This window comes from Manis javanica, chromosome 7 (genome assembly GCF_040802235.1).
Source record: "Manis javanica isolate MJ-LG chromosome 7, MJ_LKY, whole genome shotgun sequence".
NCBI lineage: Eukaryota > Metazoa > Chordata > Mammalia > Pholidota > Manidae > Manis > Manis javanica.
Window position 1 is genome coordinate 117,598,574 of NC_133162.1, and position 25,927 is coordinate 117,624,500.

The window sequence follows — 25,927 nt, forward strand, 5'->3', positions numbered from 1 at the left end:
CTCTTTGTCTATCCCTTGATTGACTTTGGGGATAGTTAATTTAATATTGCATTTGCTTAGTAATTAGCTGTTCTACTTTCTTTACTGTGGTTTTATTACCTCTGGTAACAGCTATTAAACCTTAGGAACACTTCTATCTACAGCAGTCACTCCAAAATGCAGTATAGAGATGGTTTGTGGGAGGTAAAATCTCTCACCTTTTGCTCATCTGGAAATTGTTTAATCCCTCCTTCAAATTTAAATGATAACCTTACCAAATAAAGTATTCTTGGTTTGAGACTCTTCTGCTTCATTGCATTAAATACATCATGCCACTCCCTTCTGGCCTGTAAGGTTTCTGCTGAGAAGTCTGATGAGAGCCTGATGGACTTTCCTTTATATGTGATCTTATTTCTGTCTCTGGCTGCTTTTAGTGTCTGTCCTTATCCTTGATCTTTGCCATTTTAATTATTATGTGTCTTGGTTTTGTCTTCCTTGAGTCCCTGTGTTTGGAGATCTGTGTAACTCCATGGCCTGAGAGACTATCTCCTTCCCCTGTTGGGAACTTTTCAGCAATTACCTCCTCAAAGACACTTTCTATCCCTTTTTCTCTCTCTTCTTCTTCTGGTACCCCTATAATGCGAATATTGTTCCATTTGGATTGGTCACAGTTCCCTCAATATTCTTTCATTCTTAGAGATCCTTTTTTCTCTCTGTACCTCAGATTCTTTGTATTCCTCTTCTCTAGTTTGTATTTCATTTATTGTCTCCTCCACTGTATCTAATCTGATATTAATACTCTCCATTGTGCTCTTCAGTGATTGGGTCTCTGACCAGAATTCATTCCTGAGTTATTGAATATCTTTCCATACCTCCATAAGCATGTTAATAATTTTTATTTTGAACTCCCTTTCAGGAAGATTCATGACGTTGATGTCATCTTTCTCAGGTACTGTATTAATCATTTTACTTTGAACCAGGTGTCTTTGGCTTTTCTTATTTGTATATGGCACCCTCTAGTGTCCAGAAGCTCTTCTCTCTGGAGCTGCTCAGTCCCTGAAGCAATGTAAGGGGTCACTGGGGTATGGTATTGGTACCTGGGGGTAGGAAAGAGCTGTTTCCTGCTTCCCAGATGCTATGCCTTTCTCCACTGCCTGAACCAGTGGACGAGCACACAGGTATAAGCCTCTATGCTTTGCATTTGTAGTTGCTGTAGACAGATCTCTCTGACTGGCCTAATGCCAGGGTAGTGTTTGCCTGTTTGCGAGCCAGGTGGGACTGGCCTGGAGGAAGACACAGTAGACCATGTATCATGGAGGGTGTCCTTGGAGCTGTGTAGCCAGCCAGGGAGCTGGAGCACCTGAAGATCATGAAAGCTCCCAACCTGGTGGGCAGTGTGCACCTGGACAATTTTTTCTACCTCTCCTTTCTCCTGAGCAGTAAGCTCTGTGCAATCCTTGCCCCTTTAGCAGCCCTCTTGATAAGGGCTTCTTTGTTAGGAAGTCTCTCAGTTGTCCCAAAGCACCTGGATATGGATCCCTAATTTCCACAAGTGGCTGGAATGTCAGTCTCCAGGTATTTTGCCTGTCTTAGCTTTCCAATCCCCTAATCATGAAAGTATTGTGAAAGCACCATGAAATGTAGGTTTGTGCTCACAGAGAAGATCTCTGGAGTTAGATATTCAGCAGTCCCAGGCCTCCACTCCCTCCCTGCTCTGTTTCTCTTCCTCCTGCTGGTGAGCTGGAGTGGGCAAAGGTCTTGGGTCCTGCCGGGCCACAGCTTTGGTACATTACCCCATTCCATGAAGTCTGCTCTTTTCTCCAGGTGTATGCAGTCTGGCGCAGTCCTCTTTCCTGTTGCTCTTTCAGGATTAGTTGTATTAATTATATTTTCATATTATATGCAGTTTTAGGTGGAAGCCTCTGTCTCACCTCTCACACCACCATCTGTAATCCTCAACATGTTTATATTGTCTAAGTGCATTTATATTTAGTTTGATTTTGTTTTCATTTTCAAGTTAAGTATTGAATCATCTGGAATGCTTTTTTGGGAATTATTTGAGTTATAGAACTAACTCATTTTTTTTTTTTGCCGCTATCCTTTTCTACTAATTTTAAATATCACCTCTGCCATGAACTAAATTTATATGTCTATGGATGTGTATGTAGCTACTCTCTTCTAAAGTACTATTTGCCTGTTCTTGTACCAGTATTACAACTTTTTAATATACTTCATCATTGTTTATATATGTTTAGGATAACTATCTCCTTTTTGTTTTTGTAAGTTGGTTTTATACCCATCTATATTTTCTCATTGGTTCTAATTTTTAGTTTGGATTTTCTAGGTAAATAATCATTTTGACTTCAAGTACTGATAGTTATATGTCTTTATTTCTACTAATTGTACCTTATATAAAAAATAGTTATTTGTCTTTCTAAATATGCCGACCAATCCAATTCCATATAAACATCTGCAAAAGGGCTCATTTCTATCAATTTATCTAGAAGGTTTTACCCTTCTCTACCTAACTCCTTCCAAATTCAGTCCTTCTCCATTCATGCAAAATGGATTGGAGTTATTTTTCCCACTTTCTATAGCCCTCACCTTTATTCTTTTTTCATATGTATTAACTTTCTTTACTTTCAGATTGAATTATTCCAACCCATATGTGAGGCTGGGGACATTAGGCAAGATAGGGAACAGATTCAAAAGGGGAATAGCTGATTTAACCTTTCCTGAACAATATAGAACTTTCTTTTTATTTGGGCATTTAATCACTTTTGGCTTATAATATTCATGGTTCTATATTTTGTCTCCCCAATACTTGTAACGCCTTCTGATCAGACTATTTCTCCTCCCTCTTATATACTTAAGTTCCTTTCCTCCTCCCCTTACACTACTATGCCATGTTCTTTAACTTCATAAAGACCTTTATTCCAATTAGATTCTGTTTTTCCTGTCTTCAGTAACCCTATTGCCATATCTCAAACTCAATTGCCCCTCTGTCTTTTGTCCAGACTTAATTGCCCCTCTGTCTTTTACGTGTTTCCAAAACCCTGGTCCTATTTTATTGTTGTTTGTGTTTTTCTTACGTGTTTTAAAATATTTTATTTTGGAATAATTTCAAACTTACTAAGAAGTTCCAATAATGCAAAGGAGTCTATTCAGTCGAATTCCATAACAAGCATTTTATCATATTTGCTTTATCATTCTGTCTCACCCTACTCTTTGTGTGTGTATCTGTGTGTATTTTAGAACAGTTTGATATTAAATTGCAAACATGGTTTTGCTTTTTCCATGCCAAAATTCAATAAGCCAGAGGTCCATCTCTATCCATACCACTGTCCTGTCTGATAAGTCATATTCTGGTAAATAAGGTTACATTTTGTATTCTGCCATAAATTAATGATCACTGACCTTAAATTAACTTTCAATGCTGCCTACATATGAGTGACTTTATAAAATCTGCAAGCATAGGGGTATTTGAGGGTATCATCTTCTTAACAACATTTTAGACTTATGGAAATTTGATCAGATAGTACATTCAGTGTGATTTCAGTGGTTTGGAATCATTGAAATTTTCTTTATGGCCAGTTATTTTTAGTTATTTACCAAATATTTATGTAGTGCTTACTATAGGCCAAGCACTAAGTACTTTAAAATGTTCATTTATTCAATTTGCTCAACATTGTTGGTAGATATTATTATCATCTTCATTTTGCAGATGAAACTAAGGGACAGAAATACAACTTACCCTAAGTCACACAGCAAGTAGTCGACCTGAGCAGTCTGGATGCAGAATTTATGCTCTTAACACCATAGTATGCTAATTTTTCCAATCTCATGTGTGCTTTTAAAAAATTTATGTCTGTAATTCCTAAGCATTCTGTAGTCCTCTGTCTTTCCACTTGATTCAGCATTTTGTGTACCTCTGATCTTATATATCTTATTAATTTCCTACCTATTTGATTTATTGGTTTCTGAGAAATGTATGCTGACTGTGGCTTGCTCAGTATCTTATTGTAACCCTTTTTAAAAAAATGTTTTATTGATACACAGATCTTAGTGTATAGCTCAATACATTCTGACTTGTGAATACACATGTGATCATCACCTAGGTCAAGATATCAAACGTTCTCTCCTCATATTATGAACAGAGAAACTGAGGCCCAGAGGAATCTTGTCTGGGTGCATACATCCTGCCTGATAAAAGGGGGACTGGTCAGGAAGACTGGCCAGCTGGTGCCTTCCATCCAAGGAGAAGGAATGGCCCGGACACTTCCCTGCCATTCCCCTGGGCAGGAAAGATGCCCAGGTCCTGGCAAAAAGAAAGATATCAAACCTTCTCACTAATTTTTTTCCCCTTCACCTATTTCACCATCCTCCCAGCCACCTCCCCTCTGGCAACCACCAGTCTATTTTCTATGTCTTTAAGTCTACTTCTGTTTTGTTTGTTAGATCATTTTGTTTTGCTTTATAGATTCCACACTTAAGTGAAATCATACAGCATTTGTCTTTCTGAGTTTTTTCTCTTAGCATAATACCATCTAGGTCCATTCATGTTGTTGCAAATGGCAAGATTTTGTTCTTTTCTATGGCTGAGTAATATTCCCTCACATATATGTAGGACATCTTTTTAATCCATTAATCTACCAATGGATAATTAGGTTATTTCCATATCTTGGCTGTTGTAAATAATGCTGTGATGAACATAGTGTGTATATATCTTTTTGAATCAGTGATTTTGTTTTCTTTAGGTAAATTCCCAGAGGTAGAATTGCTAGGTCACTTGATATTTCTGTTTTTAGCTTTTTGAGAAACTTCCATATTGCTTTCCATAGTGGCTACAACAATCTGTTATCTCACCAGCTTGTCAATGCTTGTTATTTCTTGTCCTATTGATATTAGTCAGTCTGAATCTTGTGAGGTAATATCTCGTTGTGGTTTTGATTTGCTTTTCCCTGATGATTAGTGATGTTGAACATCTTTTCATGTGACTGTTGTCATCTGTATGTCTTCTTTGGACAAATGTCTCTTCAAGTCCTCTGCCCACTTTTTAAATGAGGTTATTTGTATTTTTCATGTTGAGAAGTATGAGTTTTTTAATATATTTTGGATATTAGCCCCTATGGTATATATCATTTGCAAATATCTTTTCCCATTAAGTAGATTGCCTTTTGGTTTTATTAATGGTTTCCTTTCCTGAAGGAAAGCTTTTTAGTTTGATGTAGTTCCATTCGTTTATTTTTGCTTTTGTTTCCCCCGCCTGGGGAACATACCCCCAAAAAATTACTAATGGCTGATGTTCAGGAGCGTACTGCCTATGTTTTCTTCTAGTTTTATGGTTTCAGGTTTTATATTTTGGTCTTTAATCCACTTTGAGTTTATTTTTGTGTATGGCATTAAAGCAGTAATCCAGTTTTGTTATTTTTCATGTAGTTGCCCAGTTTTCCCAAAAGCCATTTATTGAATGGCTTCTCTCATTATATATTCATTATATATTCATTCCTCCTTTGTAATATACTAATTGACCATATATGCAAGGGTTTATTTCTGTGCTTTCTATTTTGTTCCATTGATCTGTGTATCTGTTCTTGCACGGTACCATACTGCTTTGATTATGGTAGCTTTGTAGTATAATTTGAAGTCAGGAAGCATGATATCCCCAGCTTTATTCTTATTTCTTGTGATTGCTTTGGATATTTGAGGACTTTTGTGATTCCATACAAATTTTAGCATTATTTGTTCTAGATCTGTGAAAAATTCCATTGGAGTTTTGATAGGGATTGCATTGAGTCCATTGATTGCTTTGGGCACAGTGGCCACCTTAACGATATTAATTCATTCTGTCCATGAGCATGGAGTATCTTTGCATTTATTTGTGGCTTCTTCAATTTCTTTCATTAATCTCTTGTAGTTTTCAGTGTACAGTTCTTTCACCTCTTTGGTTAGACTTACTTCTAGAAATTTTATTCTTTTTGATGATTATAAATGGGATTCATTTCTTTGTAACTCTGTTATCTTTTGTGTTAGTTATTTTTAGGATATTGTTAGGTATGTCTATTTTCAGTTTTTATTTCTTGCTAAATATTTTTCATCTTATTATTATATAATAACTTATTTATCAATGTTTTTTGAAATAATAAGAGAAGCAAATTAAAATAGACCTTAAATTCCAAACAGTTTATCATTTCAATGTGAAATTCAGACTTTCAGTCACAAACAAGTAATTACAATAGTAATAAATAGTCACAATTAGTTTTGTAACAGCAATAGAGAAGACCTCTTATCCAGCACAGTCTGGTCCTCTAGTTACATACTTTAATTGAAAAGATAATTATTAATGCCAAGAGTCATAAACAATACTTAAAAATAAATATTTGTTTTATGTTATATAAATATATTCAGTCAAAAGTCTTCAGATTAAATCCTTTCTCTAATTATGAGTTTACTTGTTGAAGTATTCATTATCTTAACACCAATAATGTAACATCAATTTTTTTTGACTTTGGAGAGGAAGAACTTAAAGACACTTCCAAGATTATCTGAATGCAGAATTATTCAAGATTTTTAGGGTTTCCCTCCCAGATTCTCCTCTTTCTCATCTTATTTGACCTCTTTTTTTTAAGAGGCTAGTATTAAAAGCTATGCTTTCAAATTAATTTTCATGGAAACAGTCATTCTCTTTTTACACTTATATTTCATTAGTTTACAAAATATTTTTCAAATTCCTAAATTACATCAGCAAGTGTTATTTGCTAAGGCAGCTTTGGAAACAACATAACTAATATTGGAAAGCATGAAACTCAACTGGTAAGAGAAGAGGTAAACATTCATCTGTTTCCAAATAGAAATACTGTTTTGATTAGTTCCGTGATTTGTTTAAGTGGTGGTCATCTAAGAGAGTTTCCTCTGTACTTCAAATCAGAGTATGTTCTTCAAGTAAATAAATGCACAGTCACTGAAAGTTATTCTCCATCTGACTGACATCATTATCAGAAAATAACTACACAGGAAGAAAATTGCATTTATAAGATACCTGTAGACCACTAATGCTTATGTTAGAAATGTCAAGAATCTATAATACTAAAGCTGTTTTTAACTTACCTGCATAGAGATTTACTTTATACCATGAAAAGTGACATGTTTCTTAAAGCTATATTCATCAAACTTCCTAACACAAGTTTTCCACTTCTGTCTGATCATGCTCTTCCCTGTCCCATAGGTGTCTTATTTCAGGAAGCATATGTAACACTGAGTTGAAAAAATTGAAGTCATCTTTATAAAGTCTTTCTTGCTTTTCTAGGTTATGTAGAAATGATAGGATTGGGAAGACCAGAGAATATACAGTTCAGAACAGTTCTTTAGAGTTTTCCAAATGTTGGATACAAATTTAAATTTTAAAAATATATTAAGTATTTTAACACTGTAATAAAAATAAAATGCACACTCATATGCACTCAAATGTGTTACACCAAATTGTAACACATGAGCACATTATGAAACAAAAACAAACTGCTGCTAGTTTATATTTTCATGGACTGCTGACTAAAGCTTCACCACCAATTTTCATGTAGATATTTGAACTTATGAGTATGAATTTTTCAAGTTTTTAGCTGGGCTCTTAAAAAGTTTAACTCCATTGTTATATACCCAAATCAAATTATGCAAGCAAGAGCACCACAGCAGTGTGTGTATACTCCATTGAATAAATCCAAACACAACGTAGGGGCGTCTTCCTGTCACGCATCCTTACCTCAGCCTGTCAGTCATACAATGGCAAATTAATGTGATAATATTGTATTAAGGAAAGTTTTCTTCTTTAATTTAAGTTTGGGGTAATTCTTGCACATATTTTATATTCTTGACCAGAAACATGAGTAATGATTATAATCATTCAGTTCTAGAAACAAGATTTTCTTTACTTCTTCAAGCATTTAGATCATTTTAATAGATCTTAATATTGCCAAAGCCAAATACACTATTTTTAAAAAAGATGCCGTTTGCAATAGCTTTCTTGTAGTAATCAGAATTGTCTCAATATTTTAAAGCAAAACAATGTAAAGAAATGGATTTGTTGATTAAGATTATTTAAAATTGCAACTGTCACTTATATCCCTTGATTTCATACTTCCTAGTAACCAAAATAGTCCATTATTCTTTCTGATGGATTTTAATATGTAATATTATCATTTGTCCTTATGAAATGAATTATTACCAACAAATCTCTTTTTCTATTTCATATGATGGAGTTTCCATTCAGATTTTATTAGACAAGAAAGATCTACAACTAAAATAATTGAAAATTACTGATCTAGTTCAATTCCTTAATTTTATTAATTAAAAAATTGAAGTTCAGGCTAAGTGTCTTGCCAAAATTATACGGCTAGAAAACAGTAGATACCAAACTTCCTAACCCTTAGTTCACTGTTCTTTCTAATATTCATTACTTCATCTCTGAGTTCCTATAGCACATTTAGTTTATGCCATGCCATTTATCATCTGATGCCATGGTTTGTATACAGGCATTCATTTACTTATTCAACAAATAATTTTCTGTGTGCCAGGCACTCTTCCAGACACAATAGACAGTCCCTAAATGTAGATATTGTGCTGAAAATAAAATAAGGAAAGTAAATTCTATTCAGCCTCCATTCAGTTTCAGTTGAATACATATCTGCAGTTAGCCATCTTGTGTAGCACTGAGTGGTTTTAACATCATTAAAAAAACTTCTATTTGTGATTATATTTTAGGGGAGTAAAAAAAGTTCATTAGTATTTTTAAAGGTAAGAAAAACTAATAACTTCACTCAAAGCATACTTTTTACATACCATACACCTGGTAATGTGTTTGACAACCAAAAACACAGAAGTATATGAAACAAGGAATGCATGTATATAAAACAGAGTGTGCTAAGTGTTGTTACATACATGTAAGCAGCACTGTAGCATGAGAGAGGAGTGAATAAAAAGCTAAGCAGGAAGCTGGAGGGAGATTCACAGAGGTGTTGACCCTGGAGTTTAGTTAAAGAATGGAAGGTTGCTTTTAGAAAGTGAGCAGCAGTGTTCGTATGCCCAGGGAACAACACGAGCAAAACATGGAGTTGTGAATGGTTCTGGCATTTCCAAGAAAGTTTTATGCAGCAGGATACTAGGGAGTCCTGGGAGGATGCTGAATAAGCATTTTTAGGTGTCGTTAGATGATTGAAGGATGGAAGTAATGAAATGTGAGGACTTCATATTATGTACCCTTGGTATTCCTCATGCTTCTACCTATTTCTGTTCCTGAGTGTTAAGTTCTTTGAGGACACTGATGGTATTGTGTACATCCCTATGTTACAGTGATGGGTGCAGTGCTGAGTATGACAAGGGCTTAGTCAATGTTTACTGATTAATTGTGCTCATCCTTCACTCAACAGATATTTTTGGCTCCAGCATGTGTAAGGTTATGCACTTTGTGTGAGAAATAAAAAAGTTTTGATATGTATCCAGCCTTCAGGAGCTATTGAACCCAAAGCAAAGAATTTCGGGGATTTTGTTTGTTATGATGATTAATATATCCATGTGCTCACAGAACTTACATTCTTGTCAGAGAAGACAGTAATAGGATACAGAGAAACAATATGTACTATGCAATAGTGATGTATATACTAAGGAGAAAAAAAATAAAGTGGGAGAAGAGGATATAAATAATCAGAGAAGAAACCAGAAGATAAAGTTATTTAATTTTTCTTACTTCAGTTTCTTCAACTATGTAAAAAAATAGGACTTACTTACAGGATTGTGACAAGATTAAATGAGTTAATATCTGTCTGTATAAAGTGCCCAACACAGTTCCCAGAAGATGATAGGATGTCAACTAATACCACTTATACATTTGGCTAAAATAACATTAGCACAAAAGTCATCTTATTTTCATCACTATGGACTCCTTCATTAAAGGATATACTTCCAAAAGTTTTTTAGCTACTTATTAGACTTAAGATTCCCTATCCATATCTTGCTTCTTTTAGTGTCCTTTCATGTCTTACAGTATGGTCACATCTCATATGTCTTTCTTGTTGAAGTGATTCATCGGTCTTTGATAGTATTTCTTCTAGTAAACAGTATTTGCTTATCTAGATGTCAGGTCATCATTTTCTATTTCAGGCATCAGGCAGGCATCCAGATCTTCCTGTGGAAAATATTCATTAATGCTTCATCATTTTATCACATCTCAAGGCTAAAAGGTCTGACAAAATGAGACTTTTATGCTTGTTTACCAGCTAAAAATGATACCAATAAAAAATAATATTGGAATTGTTATTACCAGGCAGAAATGTAAAATCTTCTATATTAATCTTTTGGGACTAAGATCATTTACATGGGTTAAGTAAAGTTTCAGGTCTCCTACTAACCATTTTTGCTTATCTAATTGCTATGTATCCTTACATGTACCCTGCCTTCCCCTTTCCTGATCCTTTTTAGATCAGAAAAGATTTAGACTAGCTCTTTTTTCTACTCATGTAGCACTCCATACTTAGCCCCATCCTAGTCAGTATCAGTCATTGTTGTAGTTATCTGTTTACCTGACTGCCCAACTCCTACCCCAGGTAGTAAGCTCCCTGAGGTGGTGACTGTCTTTTCTTTATGTCAGGGTTCCTGGTATCCATCACAGTGCTTCATATGTAGATGATGCCCAATAAATACTTAAAACATTAAATATAATGCCTGGAGTTCCTTTAGTGTATCAGAATAATAGAAACAGTAATTTAATCTTGGTCCCACATCCCTTAGTTGTTCTTCTGTCTCTCCTGGGTACTTTCTGAGGAACAGCAATGCTCAAGCATGCTGCTACACCCCGCCCTACACATTCTCCTATCCTGCTCTAGCCCAAAAGAACGAAAAGAAAAGAAATGTAAGCTATCAGAAAAGCCCTCAAAGATGGAGGAGCACCCTGTGGAGTATTTATGGTCAGGGTGTGGTCCTTACTCTTCCAAATAAAAAAAAAAAGTGATTTGCCATTGCTCTCAAGGGTAGTTGGCCATCTAAAGTTCGGCACAGACCACCCATTTACAAGAAGTTAATTTATAGGCCAGGTGACCTATTTGTTTATTTTTATTGGCTGAAATGCTTATACCTAATATCCAAGTCACTAACTTAATGATATCAAAGCACCTATGAAATCTACTGAATAATCAGAAGGTTGTTCAATAACCATAAAAACAGAGCAAAATGAGTTAGACTATCCTAAGTATTATTTTACCCAGGCTGAGGAACTACTTTGTCAATATCTCTATGATGGCTAGGGAAAAATAGAATATGGGATAATAAGGTCTCAAGTACATGTTTGAAAATCCTTGTAATATTTCTTTTCTTATTTGCTAAAAGAAAACAATTTTAAAAGTCAGAAAAAAGTGGCATTTTATAACTCAATCATGGTAATGTACAATTTGATTCCATAACTCAGTGATTCCAAGACAAGTTTCCAAGATAAGGTAACATGGTATTGCTAATGATAGTAAGACAGAGGAGTTACCTCCTCTAACTCAAGCATCACAACAGTCTCAGGGTCAACTCAGTTTCATTAAGAAAGTTAACTGTGTACTTGTGGTTTTAGCTGGCTTCCTGGTACTCCTTCACATTAATAATACATGATGATCCACTCAGAGGTCATCTTCCACCCTCGTGAAGAAACTATGAAGTGTGGTTAAGTGGCCATTAAAAAAAAAATGTTGTACCTCTTGTCGAGGGCTATAGTGAGTCCCTCAAGACTTATCTCAAGGTCCTTTCTATTCCAGAGGTTGGAAACCCAAGTGCCTACAGAGGCCAGGCTGGTGGGAATGAAGCAGGAAGCCACTTCAGTGAACTGGAGAGTCAAGTCCTTTCTGAAGGAGCAGCAGCCACTGCTCTGTTCCAGATAATTGTTGCAGCCCCGTTCCAGATGATTGTTGCAAGGCAGGAATGTTGACCTAGTGTTACCACATTGTCCAGTTTCTCAGGTAAAGCAGGAAATGCAAATTTTCATGTGAAATCTTTTCATTTAAATATTGTCAACTAACTCTCTTTTTTATTATTCTCAAACTGTATTAACCAAACACCTACAGGTGGGACTTAGCCTAGAGTCCAGCTGTTTGTAACTTGGTCTTATATTTTGCTTACATATTTGTTGAATTGGAGACTTTGTTTTCTACAGCTTTTGCTTTCCTTCAGCATGTTCTCTAAAGTACTCTATACCTGGTTTTGTGATATTGAAACTCCCTTCCTCTCCAAACTGAGTACTTTGTGTATGAGTTTTCTTTGGCTGCTACATTTTCTCTGCCACCCTCAGCAGTCCAGTGAGCAGTCAAATGCTAAATGGAGTCTCCTTGAGACACATTTCATATGACAGCACTAAACATCTATAGGTGATTACTACTTAATCATTTTGTTCTTGACGTGTGAGCTACATAAACACAGTAAAAAATCACTTAATTCATGGGGCTTAGAAACTGCGTGCTTTGGGCTTCCCTCTCAGGAATTCACGCAGACGACAGTCCTCCTCGTGCTTCTTGAAGACCTCATTCAGCAATTAATTAGACTGTAGTTATCTTTTTTATGTATGTTTTCTGAAGACGTTGATGGGACTTGAGTGTTCCTAAATGTTTAGACACATTTGGAGACAATGTCTTTGAGTAGGTTTCATCAATGGCTGAGTAGTCTTGCTGTTTTCACTTTGAGTAACCTGATTTTCAAGGTTACTGGAGGCACCATTACTTCTATACAGAACTGATTACTCCAAGTAGGAGCTTGGCATCCATTGCCAGGTGAATTGAAGGGTGCTGAACATTTTTAAGTAATATTCTTTTACTTAAATATTAGTTGTTTTGATGTGTGTGCAACCCCCAAATGAGCATAATTCATAATTGTTTCATTCTTAATACAGTTTTGGGAAAAAAATAATATTAATGTACATCATTTTTCAATAATGATTTGACCTATATATATATTGAGCTTCACCTTGATTAGCCAGAGAATACCACGAATATACAGATATGATGTGACAATCACTCCTTAAACTTGCTTAATGCACTCTTAAATAGATTATATAAATGCAAATAAGTTTTTTAAATAAATATTCCCTATGAGAAATTTTTCTCTACTCTAGCAAACTGTGCTAGTGGCTAATATGATTTTTCCCTCAGAATTATAGTGAGTTTATCAAATTAGTTCTTGGATGTTCTGGCATAACCTATTACTATCTTTAAAACAGTTCTTCAAATTATTTTTACAGGATATGTATTTGAGAGTGGTGATTTTTCACTTTTTGGCTTTTAAGAAAGCAAAATGCACAGTAAACATTTTCTACATATGCATACAGACCCTGACTTTCCACTTCCTTACATATTTTAAAGGCACAAAGGGAAGCTCTAATTTGAAGTTAACTGTCTCAATTGCTTTTTCCTTTGCAGTCATGTAGAAGGCAAAAGCAAAGAGAAAACTCAGTACTGTGTAGTAATTTTTGTGAATTACTGGATATTGTAAAGGGGAATTACAAGAGGAACCCAATTTAGACTTGGAAAACCAAAATAATGATTGGGGAAACGAGGGAAAGCCTCTCTGAGGAAAAGACGTTTAAGCTGAGATAAACAGGAGTTGGTTAAATAAAGACCAAGGGTGTGGGGATGGAGATAGTATTCCAAACAGAAAAGTAAGAGTGACACCCTGAGGCATTTTAGAACCAAAGAGATACCGTAATTTTTCTTTCCAGTATTTAGATCATCCAGGTTAATGTGGTATTTTTTCTGACTCTCCATATCTTTTTCTCTACTTGGCTAAAACAAGAAGAGAACTAATAGCATAGTACTAGGCACAAAGCTTGGGACTGTTTCCAAGAAAGAGCTCCCTTAATGCTTTTAAGGATCAGGGAAATATTAATTAGCTATTCTAAGGATATAATATTTAATTATTTGGAAATCATATTTTTCCTGATTACAAAGCCAATACATTTTTATTATATAAAATTTTGAAAATGCAGAAAAGCAATGAAGAAAATAAAAATCTCTCATATTCCTGCTACTAAGAGACCATCCCTGGGAGGATGTTGTTCTATTCCTACACCTACATATACATTGGCATTTTTGTAAATGAAGATTTATAATTATATCTATGACTTTGTAGTATGTTTTTAAAAACCTGACATTATCATCAACCTGCCCCAGTACTACTAAATTTTTTCTAACATAATTTTCATAGCTATGTATAAATAATAACAACTTGGATATTTATTATGTGCTAGGAACTGGTTTAAGACTTTTAACTTATTATATCCCCAGAACAATTCTGTAAGGCTATAATGGTCATTTCATAAGGAAAGAAATTTTAAAATTTGTCCAAGGTCACAAGCTAGTCAAGGATAGAGCTGTGTATCTTCTCAATACTGTAATTAATTTAAATAAAACCCAATTTTAGGCTCTCAGGTTGTTCCTAGTATAGTTTTCAGCAATTTGAAACAACGCTCATGATTCTGTGTGTCAGCAGTCTAGGCTGCACTCAGCTGGGCTGCCTCATTCCCATTCCACGTGGTGCTGGCTGGGCCCACTTACACGTCCAGGGCCTTGAATGGACTAGCCGGACCAGCTGGACTTACCCCTCTCCACAAGGTCTCACATCCTCAGTGGGCTAGCTCGGGTTCTTCATGTCACAATGGCATTCCCAGAAACAAGAGTGGAAGATGCCAGGCCTTTTGAAGTTTAGGCTTAACTCTTGACCAATAACACATCCATCATGTTCCATTGGTCAAAGTAAGTCACAAGTCCGACCAGTTTCAAATGAGCAGTAATAGATCCCACCTCCTGATAGAAGGAGTTCTGTAATATTTGAGGCCAGTCACAGTCTACTACACTCAGTATTTAGTTCTCTGTAGGCTTCTATGTGACTCAAATGTATAAGTTGCTGAATGTTGGTAACAGGGAAAAAATAATTATCCTGCCCATAAGTGGGCACAAGCTAACAAGGGTGCTTGTTACCTTGACTCTGAGGACTGGCCTCACTCTCAGCAGCCTATCCCTATACCTGCAGAGTTTGTGAAAAAATGTACGCTTCCCTACATGAATGAGATCCCTCACGGACACTTTTACACTATTCTGTACTGAAAAGGCAAGGACATTTGGAGCTAGAAAACTTCAGTGGTCAGGACAGGAAAAATGTGTTTATGGTATCCTGATGCAACTGTATAAAACAAATGTAAGTACACTGTGGGTGGTTTAGGGTGAGTAAGTAAAGCCTGGCAGGTGCATTAGATCTCTTACAAAGGATGTATCTGAGAGATGTTTTGGAAGAGGTAGCTGCACAGTGGAAATGAGAACCAAATGGAAATAATAACCAGAGTCAAAATGGGACCAATCTATTGAAAGGGTTTTTTTTTAATGAAAGGTTTTTTTTAAAAATGTAACTGCATGATAAGTGCACTTATAAATAAAAATGCATAGCTTCAATAAATAGGCAAAAAGTGAAACACCTGGGAAGGTTGGTGGAAGAGCTAGCTAAGTGCTGTGAAGGAGCTGTTTGAATAATTGATATGAGTGTGAAAGATAATTGAAAAGGGGAAATGTCATTTAGGGTTACTCTGACAAGCATAATTTAACTAATAATGATGGAAAAATTATGAGTATATCCATTTATTACCCAAACAAATGATAATGATGTAGCCACTTGGGCATTACTCTCTAAATTGCTAATGCTTATATTATCTTTTAAATCCATTCATATCTGTTGCTGCATGTACATATTGTTTTGGAATTCAAGTATAGAGGTAGGTTTTATGTGAGACATGTTCTCAATTGGAGAACTGGAGCATTAATTCTTGCAAAAGTCAAAATGGAGTAGATTTCTTATTTAACTTTAAACATTTCATGAACTAAGTTTATAATCACTGTATAAAAAGTATAAATGATGATTTAGACTTATATAATATTAAATATTAATGTTTTACCTAATTTATATAATCTAACCTTGATAAATCAATAGTTCTTTGGGTATCCATTCTGTCCTACTGTGTATACAAGTAACCCTACTGAGCACAAGATCAATGTGGGATGTCAGTATAAACATTCTAATAGAATTTACTCATAATGACTCACATGACTCAAAAATCAATTCATTACTTTACCATTAATAAAGTTTGTGTGATATTATTCTGAAGAATTTATGATGTTTGATGTTATTCAGGACGATTTATGAAGAATAGCTACTTAACTTATTTTCATGATATCATATTCTCTTTTATCTAATCTTCCTAGTGTTTTGGGTATAACTTTTAAATGTGCCTTTAATACTGCATCATAGTAAATTATTCTTAGTTGACAAGAAGGTCAGTAAAGCAGATTAAGAAAAGGATCTATTGCATTAATTAGCATTATGTTGAGTGTAAGTTTAATTTTTACATTTTTGCATTCATTTATGTTAGGGATTCCTTTGTTAATCCAATTAAAATGTGTTTATAAACCACTTAGTAAATAAAACTGATGCACTTTACAAATAAAGTATAAAGTTAACATATTAATTTTCTCAGAAGTCCTCTAATACTTTTTCTACACAGAAATTATCACTCAGAGATTGTGTGATCATTAGAGACAAATCTAGAGCAAAAAATTATTTGTATATTTTTTCAGCATCCATACTCATTGGCTTCTATTGCTTTCTCTTAAAAACCTTTCTTTCATTTTAGACATGTTGTTAAAACTATAAGTCTATAATGGCAAAAATTAGAAAATAAAACTGGGTTGACTAATTTACAATATGCATAGTCTTAGGAAGTATTTAAGCACATACTGTGGGCCAGGCACTATACCAGGAACTGGGAATACAGGAGAAAGCTAGACAAGATCCTGCTGTGAGGGAGTGTACATATTTATGGGGAGAGATAACCAATAAATAAATGATAAGAAAAATATTGGAAAATAAGAGGTTATCAGTGAATTAACAAAATGTGAGAGAGTACATAGGGTTTACAAGGTAGTCTCTCTTAGGAGGTGACATCTAATCTTAATAGTGAATGATCAGAAGTAAATGCAAAGAAGTCTTCCTGGAATGCAAATAAGTATATCAAGTCACTAAAATTTAATTCATCAAAAGCCAGCTCTAATAAACAAATTTGCATATTGAAAAGAAGTAGGAAAGTGAAAATTGTTGGTAGAATTGTGGAAGATGTCCTCCTCAGAATACATGTACACACATACACCCCACTTTTTTTTTCTTTTTTTGTGATTCCTTTTATTTTTTGATATTTTATTTTTATTTTTTTTTATTTTGCTATCATTACTCTACAATCACATTAGGAACATTATGTTTACTAGACTCCTCCCATCACCAAGTTCTCCCCACATTCCCCATTGCAGTCATTGTCCATCAGCGTAGTAAGATGTTGTACAATCACTACTTGTCTTCTCTATGTTGCACAGCCCTCCCTGTGCCCCCACCCCACATTATTCATGCTAATCATAATGCCCCCTTTCTTTTTCCCCCCCTTATCCCTCCCTTCCCACCCGTCCCCCCCAGTCCCTTTCTCTTTGGTAACTGTTAGTCCATTCTTGGGTTCTGTGAGTCTTCTGATGTTTTGCTCCTTCAGTTTTTCCTTTATTCTTACACTCCACAGATGAGGGAAATCATTTGGTACTTGTCTTTCTCCGCCTGGCTTATTTCACTGAGTGTAATACCCTCTAGCTCCATCCATGTTGTTGCAAATGGTAGGATTTGTTTTCTTCTTATGGCTGAATAATATTCCATTGTGTATATGTACCACATCTTCATTATCCATTCATCTACTGATGGACACTTAGGTTGCTTCCATTTCTTGGCTATTGTGAATAGTGCTGCGATAAACATAGGGGTGCATATGTCTTTTTCAAACTGGGCTGCTGAGTTCTTAGGGTAAATTCCTAGGAGTTGAATTCCTGGGTCAAATGGTATTTCTATTTTGAGCACCCAACTTTTTAATTTCATTATTAGTGTTGCCAGAACTGTTTGTGAAATAAATTTAAATTATGTCCTAAGTAAAGGATCTATCCCTGATCCTGGTATTAGTGAGATGGAAGTGCCTTTCATATCACAATATCTTTTCATCTTTAATCTATGTCTATTGGCGGGCTTAACCCAAGTCATATAAACAAGGTGGATCATAAAGGAATCTTTGGGAGTGGTGAAAGGAAAATGTTGTGGTTATGTAGGTTTTTTTTTTTTAAAGTAGCATTGATAAACAGACTTATGATGGTTTCACATACACAAAACAGTGGTTCAACATTCACCCATATTATCAAGACTCACCGCCCTCTGTTGCAGTCACTGTCTATCAACATGGTAAGATGTTATAGAGTCATTAATAGTATTCTCTGTGCTGTACTACCATCCCAGTGACCTACCTATGTTGTGATTGTGAGTTATAGTGCCCCTTAATCCCTTTCTGCCTCCCCACTCACCTTCCCCAACCTGTTGGTTACCACTAGATACCTTCTTGGTATCTATGAGTCTACTGCTTTTTTTGTTCCTTCTGTTTTGCTTTGTTTTTATATTCCACAAATGAGTGAAATCATTTGGTATTTATCTTTCTTTGTCTGCCTTGTTTCACTGAGCATAATACCATCTAGTTCCATCCATGATTTTGCAAATGGGAGGATTTCTTTTCTTTTCATGGCCAAATAACATTCCATTGTATATATGTACCATATCTTCTTTAACCATTCATCTACTGGTGGACATTAGGTTGCTTTCATATCATGGCTATTGTAAATAGTGCAGCAATAAACAGGATATGTATTTTTTAATGTTAAATTTGGAAAAGAGGAGAAAATGTTGTTTTTATAATATAAGCTATAAATATAAAACTTGACTAAATCTTGAATGATGGGTCTATATAGAAGATAAAGGTACCAGAATTTTGGAGGCAAGTAGATTTTAATATTTAGCAAAAGAGACCCCACATGGATTTCAGAAGTTTGAAAAATATGGCTTGAAATGCTTTCCTAAAACTACCCTCTTGACACTTTAAGAAAATTATCAAGGGCCTTGAAATAATGCAGTCCTACTTTAGCAAATAATTCTATGTGAATTATCAAAATAGCCATAGATTTATGTACAGCAGTATTTCTCTGGGATTTATTTGTAATTGTGAACATTTAGGAGAAAATCTATGTCCACAAAAGGGAAGTAAATAAATTGAGTACATCTATACATCTATCCAGTAAAATTCTACTGAATAATTAAATGTCATGTCTTGGAAAAACATTTAATGCCATAGTAAAATGCTGAGGATGAAAATAAGGTACAAAGTGGTAACGATTCAATATTTGAAGGAAAAAAAGCACATTTATACACAGAAAAGGAATGGAATCAGTACAGCTACTTTGGAGAACAATTTGACAATGCCTGTAAAGTTGAAAATGTGCAGACTACAATCCAATATTAATATGGTTGATATACCAACAGATGAATAGAATACTATTCAGATGTCAAAACTAACAATTCGGATCTATAAATCTTCAACAGAGATGTATCTTATATCTCAACAGAGGTAGCTCTAAAGACAATGTTGAATCTTTAAAAAGTAAGTTACAAAATGATATATATGTATAACATTATTTATGTAAAAAATTTAAAACACGTGCAATAACACCAAATATCATTGGCATATACATGTGTAGGGTGTAAACATAAAAGCACAACCTGGAAGAATACAGATCAGAATCATGAGGGTTGTTGCTTTTAGGGAGGAAGGCAGGGGAATAGGGCTAAAAAGAAATGCAGTAGGGGTGGAGATAGTATTTAACTTCATCTATAATATTTTCTAAGTGTTTTATTGCAAAAAAAAATAAGCAAGACTGACAAAATGCTTTACAATAAGAATATGGGGAGGTAGTTCATTGTTTATTATAGTAAACTCTTTTTTTAGTTGTGCTTTTAAAACTTTCTAACCACAGTGATTGAAAGGAAATACATACATGTTTACAATGGTTATTATTCAACAGTGAGATTATAGCTCAATTTAATTTTCATCTTCAAATGTCTGAATTTTCCAAATTCACAAAATGAAGGCTGAGAAAATCAGTGTCACTTACAAATAAGTTGAAGATAACTATATAGCTACTAAATCTCTACTCTGTGGGGGATTCCTAGGCCCTTACAACTGACCTGCCTCTAGAAGGCTGAAGTATCAGCAAAAAAAGGATAACCTCCCAGGGAAAGAAGGAAGTAGAAGGCCAGCTGCCCACGTGGTGTGTAGATGTAAGGCCAGCCACGTCCTGGGAGAGAACCAGGGGCATTAGTCTAAGCCAGTGGGTCTCAAACTTGAGCATGCATTAGGATCACCTAGATGGCTTGTGAAAACACAGATTGTCCACAAATTTCTGGGGCCAGGCCTGCCTGTAAATTTGCATTTCTAACAAGTTCCTAGATGTTACTGACGATGCTTATCCCAGGATCATGTTTTGAGAACTGCTGATCTAAGTAAAACCCAGTCATCAGATATTGTATTTTTGATTACTGAAATATGAGAGAGACATTTGGCAAGAAACAAGTAGTATTATCTGGCAGATTCACAAATTACTTAATGGAGTGAGCCATCCAGTCTCAGGGAAGTTATAGTCACATACAGGAGCAAGGAGACCAAAAAAAAAAAAAATTCATCAATTATAAAGTTCAAAAGTAGGGAAAACAAGAGCCAGTCCAATCTAATGATCATAGAGATTTCTTTAAGAAAAGCAAAGTAGTAAGTGAGCATGAATCAGGACTATAAAAACACAGGTTCAATCATCAGGGTCTATTTCTATTTGACAGAACTGTGAGTCTAGGATGGCCCAAGGTTCGTATCTCTTTTGTATCTTTCACCCACTAGGCTGGAAATTCCTTGAGAACAGGGACGAATGCTTCCTTGCTCTTTCCATCCTTTCTCATCCTCCCTCCCTCCCTCTTTCCTTTTTGTTCTTCCATGCTAAGTAGCTCTTTAGTGCAAAACAGTGCCCTGGCTTTGGATAAAGTGGCATTGAACCATCTTTGTAGTCCTGCACATGGCATAGTACCTAGTTCACAATAGCTGCTCACTAACTGTTGAATGAAACATGAATAAACACATACATAATCAGCTGGGGTTAAAGGTGCAGTGAATGGGAGACAGAAAAGGTACACTATACCTGCAAGAGGGTCATTTCTGTGAGAAGCATAGACATGGTGGAGGGGGCCCAGCAATGCAAATTAGCAGCCTGAGACACCATTGGTAAAGTTACTGTTTAGTATTTTTCTTTTTACCCCACATTTTTCCTAATAAATTTTCCTTTTCCCATTGCCTGCCTGTTTCTCACACCCATATCTATGGTTCCTGACTTCCAGTTAAATGATTACATGCTTTATTCCAGCACCTTTAATATAAGAGCCAAAGCTGTAAATAAGGCATAGCCTAAATGTATGATGCCTTTTATAAAGTATTCTCCTGCTTTCCAAAGAAAAGATCCAAAAAAAAAGGTTTGGGGCTAACTTAAATATATAGACTTTTAGGAGTGTAGATTAGTTTTGTGTCTTTTTACACTGTTTAATTTGTTAGATTGTACGTGCATATTTAAAACATTGTCTAAAGTATTAATTTTTAATTTAAATTTTGTGAAATAGTCTTAATACTTTCATATGAGTCTTCAGTTTCATATGTAACACAGTTTACCAGAGCATATCACCTCATTTCCAGTTAAAATATCTGAGATACAGTATGTTTTAATCTGTGGATAATGCTTTTAGTGGTAATTCTTATCAAAAACCACAAGTCCTACTCATTTAACAGGAGAACAATTTTTTTTTCATTCATCTCTTCCTGTAGTTTCATGAGTCCCACAATGTAATCACAAACTATACTAATTTGTAAATTGATTATAGAAAGGCTTGTTTACCACAACAAATGCTAGCAAGTATAACATCACATTCTCTACCAGGATTAAGTACTAAATCTTTTAAAAATTTATTTGCATCTTTTTTTATTTAACAGTCCCATTAAGGTGACCTCTTGTAAGCATCCCACACTAGCAGTGATTTCTCCTATTTGTAGCCTGTATCTGTTCCTCAGACAGCACCCTATGACTTAATACAGGAATTAAGAGAGTAACCTGTAATAGAAGGGAATTTATAAATCTTAAATATAAAACAACACCCATTCCTATATTCAAAAACAGTGAGGGAAAATCTTCTCTTATATTTCAAAATGTGCTTTAAGTTTGTTTTCTTTTAAAAAAAAGAAAACTTTTCTTCTTTAAGCCAGTATGATGCTTAGAAAAGAAAAGAAGTCACAGGGGTATGTAGAATTAAGGAGTGACAGAATATGATTGGATTAACATACAACTTTCCAGTTGTTAGGTCATAAGATGTGATAGATAGATTTTTATTGTGAGTTAGAAGGAGGTGTGTGTCAGAGAGAGAGAGAGATGCCAGAATTATGGGCCTGTCTCTAGTAATTAGAAAGTTGTATGTGGTGAAAAACAAGCAAATCATTGTGACTGGAGTAAATGGATCAAGTTAGAAGAAAGTAAGTTGAATTTGACACGTTATTTTGACAGCAGAGAACATCAGAATGGTTTGGTCTGGTTAGCAGTTCATTCTGTTATTAAAAGTATGTAGCTTCCCGGTTTTTCAACAGTAAATATATAGATTACATATTTATGTATGTTTCAGGCTACATTGTTGGAATTTTGAAGACATGAAAACGTCAGATGAACCAACCTGCAGCATCTTGAATTCAGATTGGAAGATGAAGAGAAAGTTTAAAGAATGTGGCCTATAAAGGCGGGTAGTACCTGGAAATATTAACTGACTCACACCATAAAAATGAGACCGGTTTCTAAACAATAGAGGTTATTTTAATCCAACATCAAGGTTCAAGACAAAATGTTGAACTAAAAACTTTACACTCCTCCCCTCCTCACTTCAGACAGGTACCAGCATTGGTGAATATGATTTTCCTTAGTCAGAAGCACTCATTTTTACCCATGTAGACCATCCTGAGGAATTAAATATTGGTTATTTAATGTAGATTATAATGGGAAACTGATTTTTTCCATAATGGCAGATTTCAAGGACTTGGTTCCAAACTGAGCCGAAGCTTCCCAATGCATTTTGTACAGTCTGGGAAAAACTGCTGCATTGGCCATTTTTGAAGGCCATCATGCCCTGTAATATAAGGATATCATCTTATTGCTGATATCTTTGGAGAGTCCCATGCAGACACAGAAAATGAATGGAGGCAAGGAGTGTGACGGAGGGGACAAGGATGGAGGTCTTCCAGCTATACAAGTTCCTGTGGGTTGGCAGCGTCGTGTGGATCAAAATGGAGTGCTTTATGTCAGGTGAGCCCCTATTTTATCTGTGTTACCTCCAAGTTTGCAGTCCCCAAATTCAGGAGGTAGAGGCTGTTCCTCAAAAGGAGTGAAATATCATGACTGATAGCACCTCAAATTAATTTGGGTAAGTTGCCTTCATGCTAGAACTATGCAAGTATTTTTATTCTGTACAACTTTGCAATGTAAATTGCCTTGGGTTACAAGGGAGAATTCTTATGTATTACTTGTGTTCATATACAGTGTCATTTTGCTTATCTCTGTAACAAGGATAAAGAAAAATAAGAATATTTCTAAAAGAAACACGTAAGCAACATTACCACATTCACAGAAGAATAGACCTGTGAAATAATAGAAATAGACCTGATGTCTCTTGACAGTATTATTCTATCCTTCATAGTGCTTCAGCCAGCTTTTCTGATGTAAGGTTGACTTTTTATTTATGGGCAGTTTCAGTTATTATACTTCTTAACGCCTGATGCTAACTAATAATAATTTCCCTTTTTTTCTGTGCAGTTTTAATCTATTCCCTTGCATATAGTAGCAAAAAAAGAAAAATTCATGATAGAGATGGCTTTTCATCTCACAAGTAAAAATTATACAAATAAAAGGCAAATACCTGCAATTTAAATTTTGATGGCCTGTATATCATATAGAACAGGTTGAATGGAATAACTGAATTGCTGGTGAGAATTTTTAGTCTTTTTTTTAAATGACTGAAGCACAATTAGTTAAGCATAATTAATACACATTATTTGTTTCATGTGTACAAGATCGTGATTCAATATATTACAAGATGGTTACTACAATAAGTGTAGTTACCATCTGTCACCATACAAAGTTATTACATTTTTTACTGTCTTCCCAATACTGTACATTATATCCCTATGTTTAATTTATTTTATAACTAGAATATTGTACTTCTTAATACCCTTCACCTGTTTCATCCATTTCTTCACCATCCTCACCTCTGGTAACCATCAGTTTGTTCTTTCTGTGAGTCTGTTTTTATTTTGTTTTGTTCGCTCGTTTGTTTTGTTTTTTTAGACTCCATATGTACGTGAAATCATATGGTATTTGTCTTTCTCTGTGTGCCTTATTTAACTCAGCATAATACCCTCTAGGTCCGTCCATGTTGTCTCAAAGGGCAAGATTTCATTCTTTCTTGTGGCTGAGTAACACTCCTATGTATATGTGTGTTTGTGTACACCGTGTCTTCTATATCTATTCATCTATCAATTGACATTTAAGTTCCTTCCATATCTTGGCTATTTTAAGTAATGCTAAGGTTAACATAGGGATGCATATGTTTTTTCAATTAGTGTTTTTGTTTTCCTCAGAAAAATACCTAGAAGTAGAATTGCTGCATCATATGGTAGTTCTATTTTTAATTTTTTGTTTTCCATAATGGCTGCTCCAGTTTCCATTCCTGCCCACAGCCAACACTGGTTATGTATTGTCTCTTTGATAATAGACATTCTGACAGATGTGAGGTGATACCTCTTTTGGGATTTGATTTGTATTTCCCTGATAATTAGTAATGTTAGGCATCTTTTCATGTGCCTATTTATTTACCTTCTTTGCAAAAATGTCTCTTTAAGTGTTTTCCCATTTTTTAATTTGATTTTCTTTTCATATTGAGTTGCATGAGTTCTTTATAAATTTTGGATGTGAACCCTTTATCACATATGTAATTAGCAAATATCTTCTCCCATTTAGTAGATTGCCCTTCTGTTTTCTTGATGGTTTCCTTCACTGTGCAGAAGCTTTTTAGTTTGACGTAGTCCCATTTGTTTATTTTTGCTCTTGTCCTTGCCTGAGGAAAAAGATTCAAATAAAGATTGCTAAGACCAATGTCAAATAGCTTACTGCCTGTGTTTTCTTCTGGGAGTTTTATGGTTTCAGGTCTTACATTTTATCCTTTCATCTATTTTGTTTATTTTTGTACAGGGTGTAAGAAAGTCATCCAATTTCATTCTTGTCCATGTGGCTGGAGACTGTCTTTTCCCCATTGTACACTCTTACCTCTTTTGTCATAGATTAATTGACTATATATCCACGGGTTTCTTTCTGGGCCCTCTGTTTTGTTCCACTGGTCTGTTTGTTTTTATGACAGTACTGTCTTGTTTTGATTACTATAGGTTTGTAATATAGTTTGAAATCCAGAAATTTGATAACTCCCACTTTATTCTTCCTTCTCAAAATTGCTTAGGATATTAGAGGTCTTTTGGAGTTCTGTATAAATTTTAGCATTATATGCTCTAATTCTGTGAAAAATGACCTTGGTATTTTGATAGGGATTGCATTGAATCTGTAGATTGCTTTGGGCAATGTGGCCATTTTAACAATATTAATTCATCCTATCCATGAGCAAAGAATATCTTTCCATTAATCATGTCTTCTTCAATTTCTTTCATCAATGTCTTGTATTTTTCAGATTACAGGTCTTTCACCTCTTCCTAGGTATTTTGTACTTTTTGATGCAATTACAAATGGGACTGTTAAGTTTTCTTTCTCATAGTTTGTTATTAGTGTATAGAAATACAAAAGGTTTCTGTGTGTTGATTTTGTATACTGCACTTTACTGTATTCATTTATTCAAACAGATTTTTCAGTGGAGGCTAAGA

General features: G+C 34.9%; 1 protein-coding gene and 1 long non-coding RNA gene across 14 annotated transcripts in view; one reads left to right on the plus strand and one right to left on the minus strand.

Moving 5' to 3' along the window:
- Positions 1 to 25,927, plus strand: part of MBD5 (methyl-CpG binding domain protein 5) — a 437,517-nt gene that overhangs the window by 356,363 nt on the left and 55,227 nt on the right. For 12 of the 13 annotated variants that reach the window (XM_073241407.1, XM_073241408.1, XM_073241402.1 and 9 more), the window contains 2 exons: positions 11,760 to 11,960; positions 22,639 to 23,309. In XM_073241407.1, coding sequence (XP_073097508.1) covers positions 23,182 to 23,309 — 128 coding nt within the window. In that variant the 5' untranslated portion in view covers positions 11,760 to 11,960; positions 22,639 to 23,181. The remainder of the gene's footprint in view (positions 1 to 11,759; positions 11,961 to 22,638; positions 23,310 to 25,927) is intronic. The other variant, XM_073241410.1, reaches the window with a different exon arrangement.
- The window catches only part of LOC140850485 (uncharacterized), a 45,186-nt gene continuing 27,425 nt past the window's right edge, over positions 8,167 to 25,927 (minus strand). The window contains exon 3 of the long non-coding RNA XR_012133389.1: positions 8,167 to 10,153. This is a non-coding gene — a long non-coding RNA (uncharacterized lncRNA). The remainder of the gene's footprint in view (positions 10,154 to 25,927) is intronic.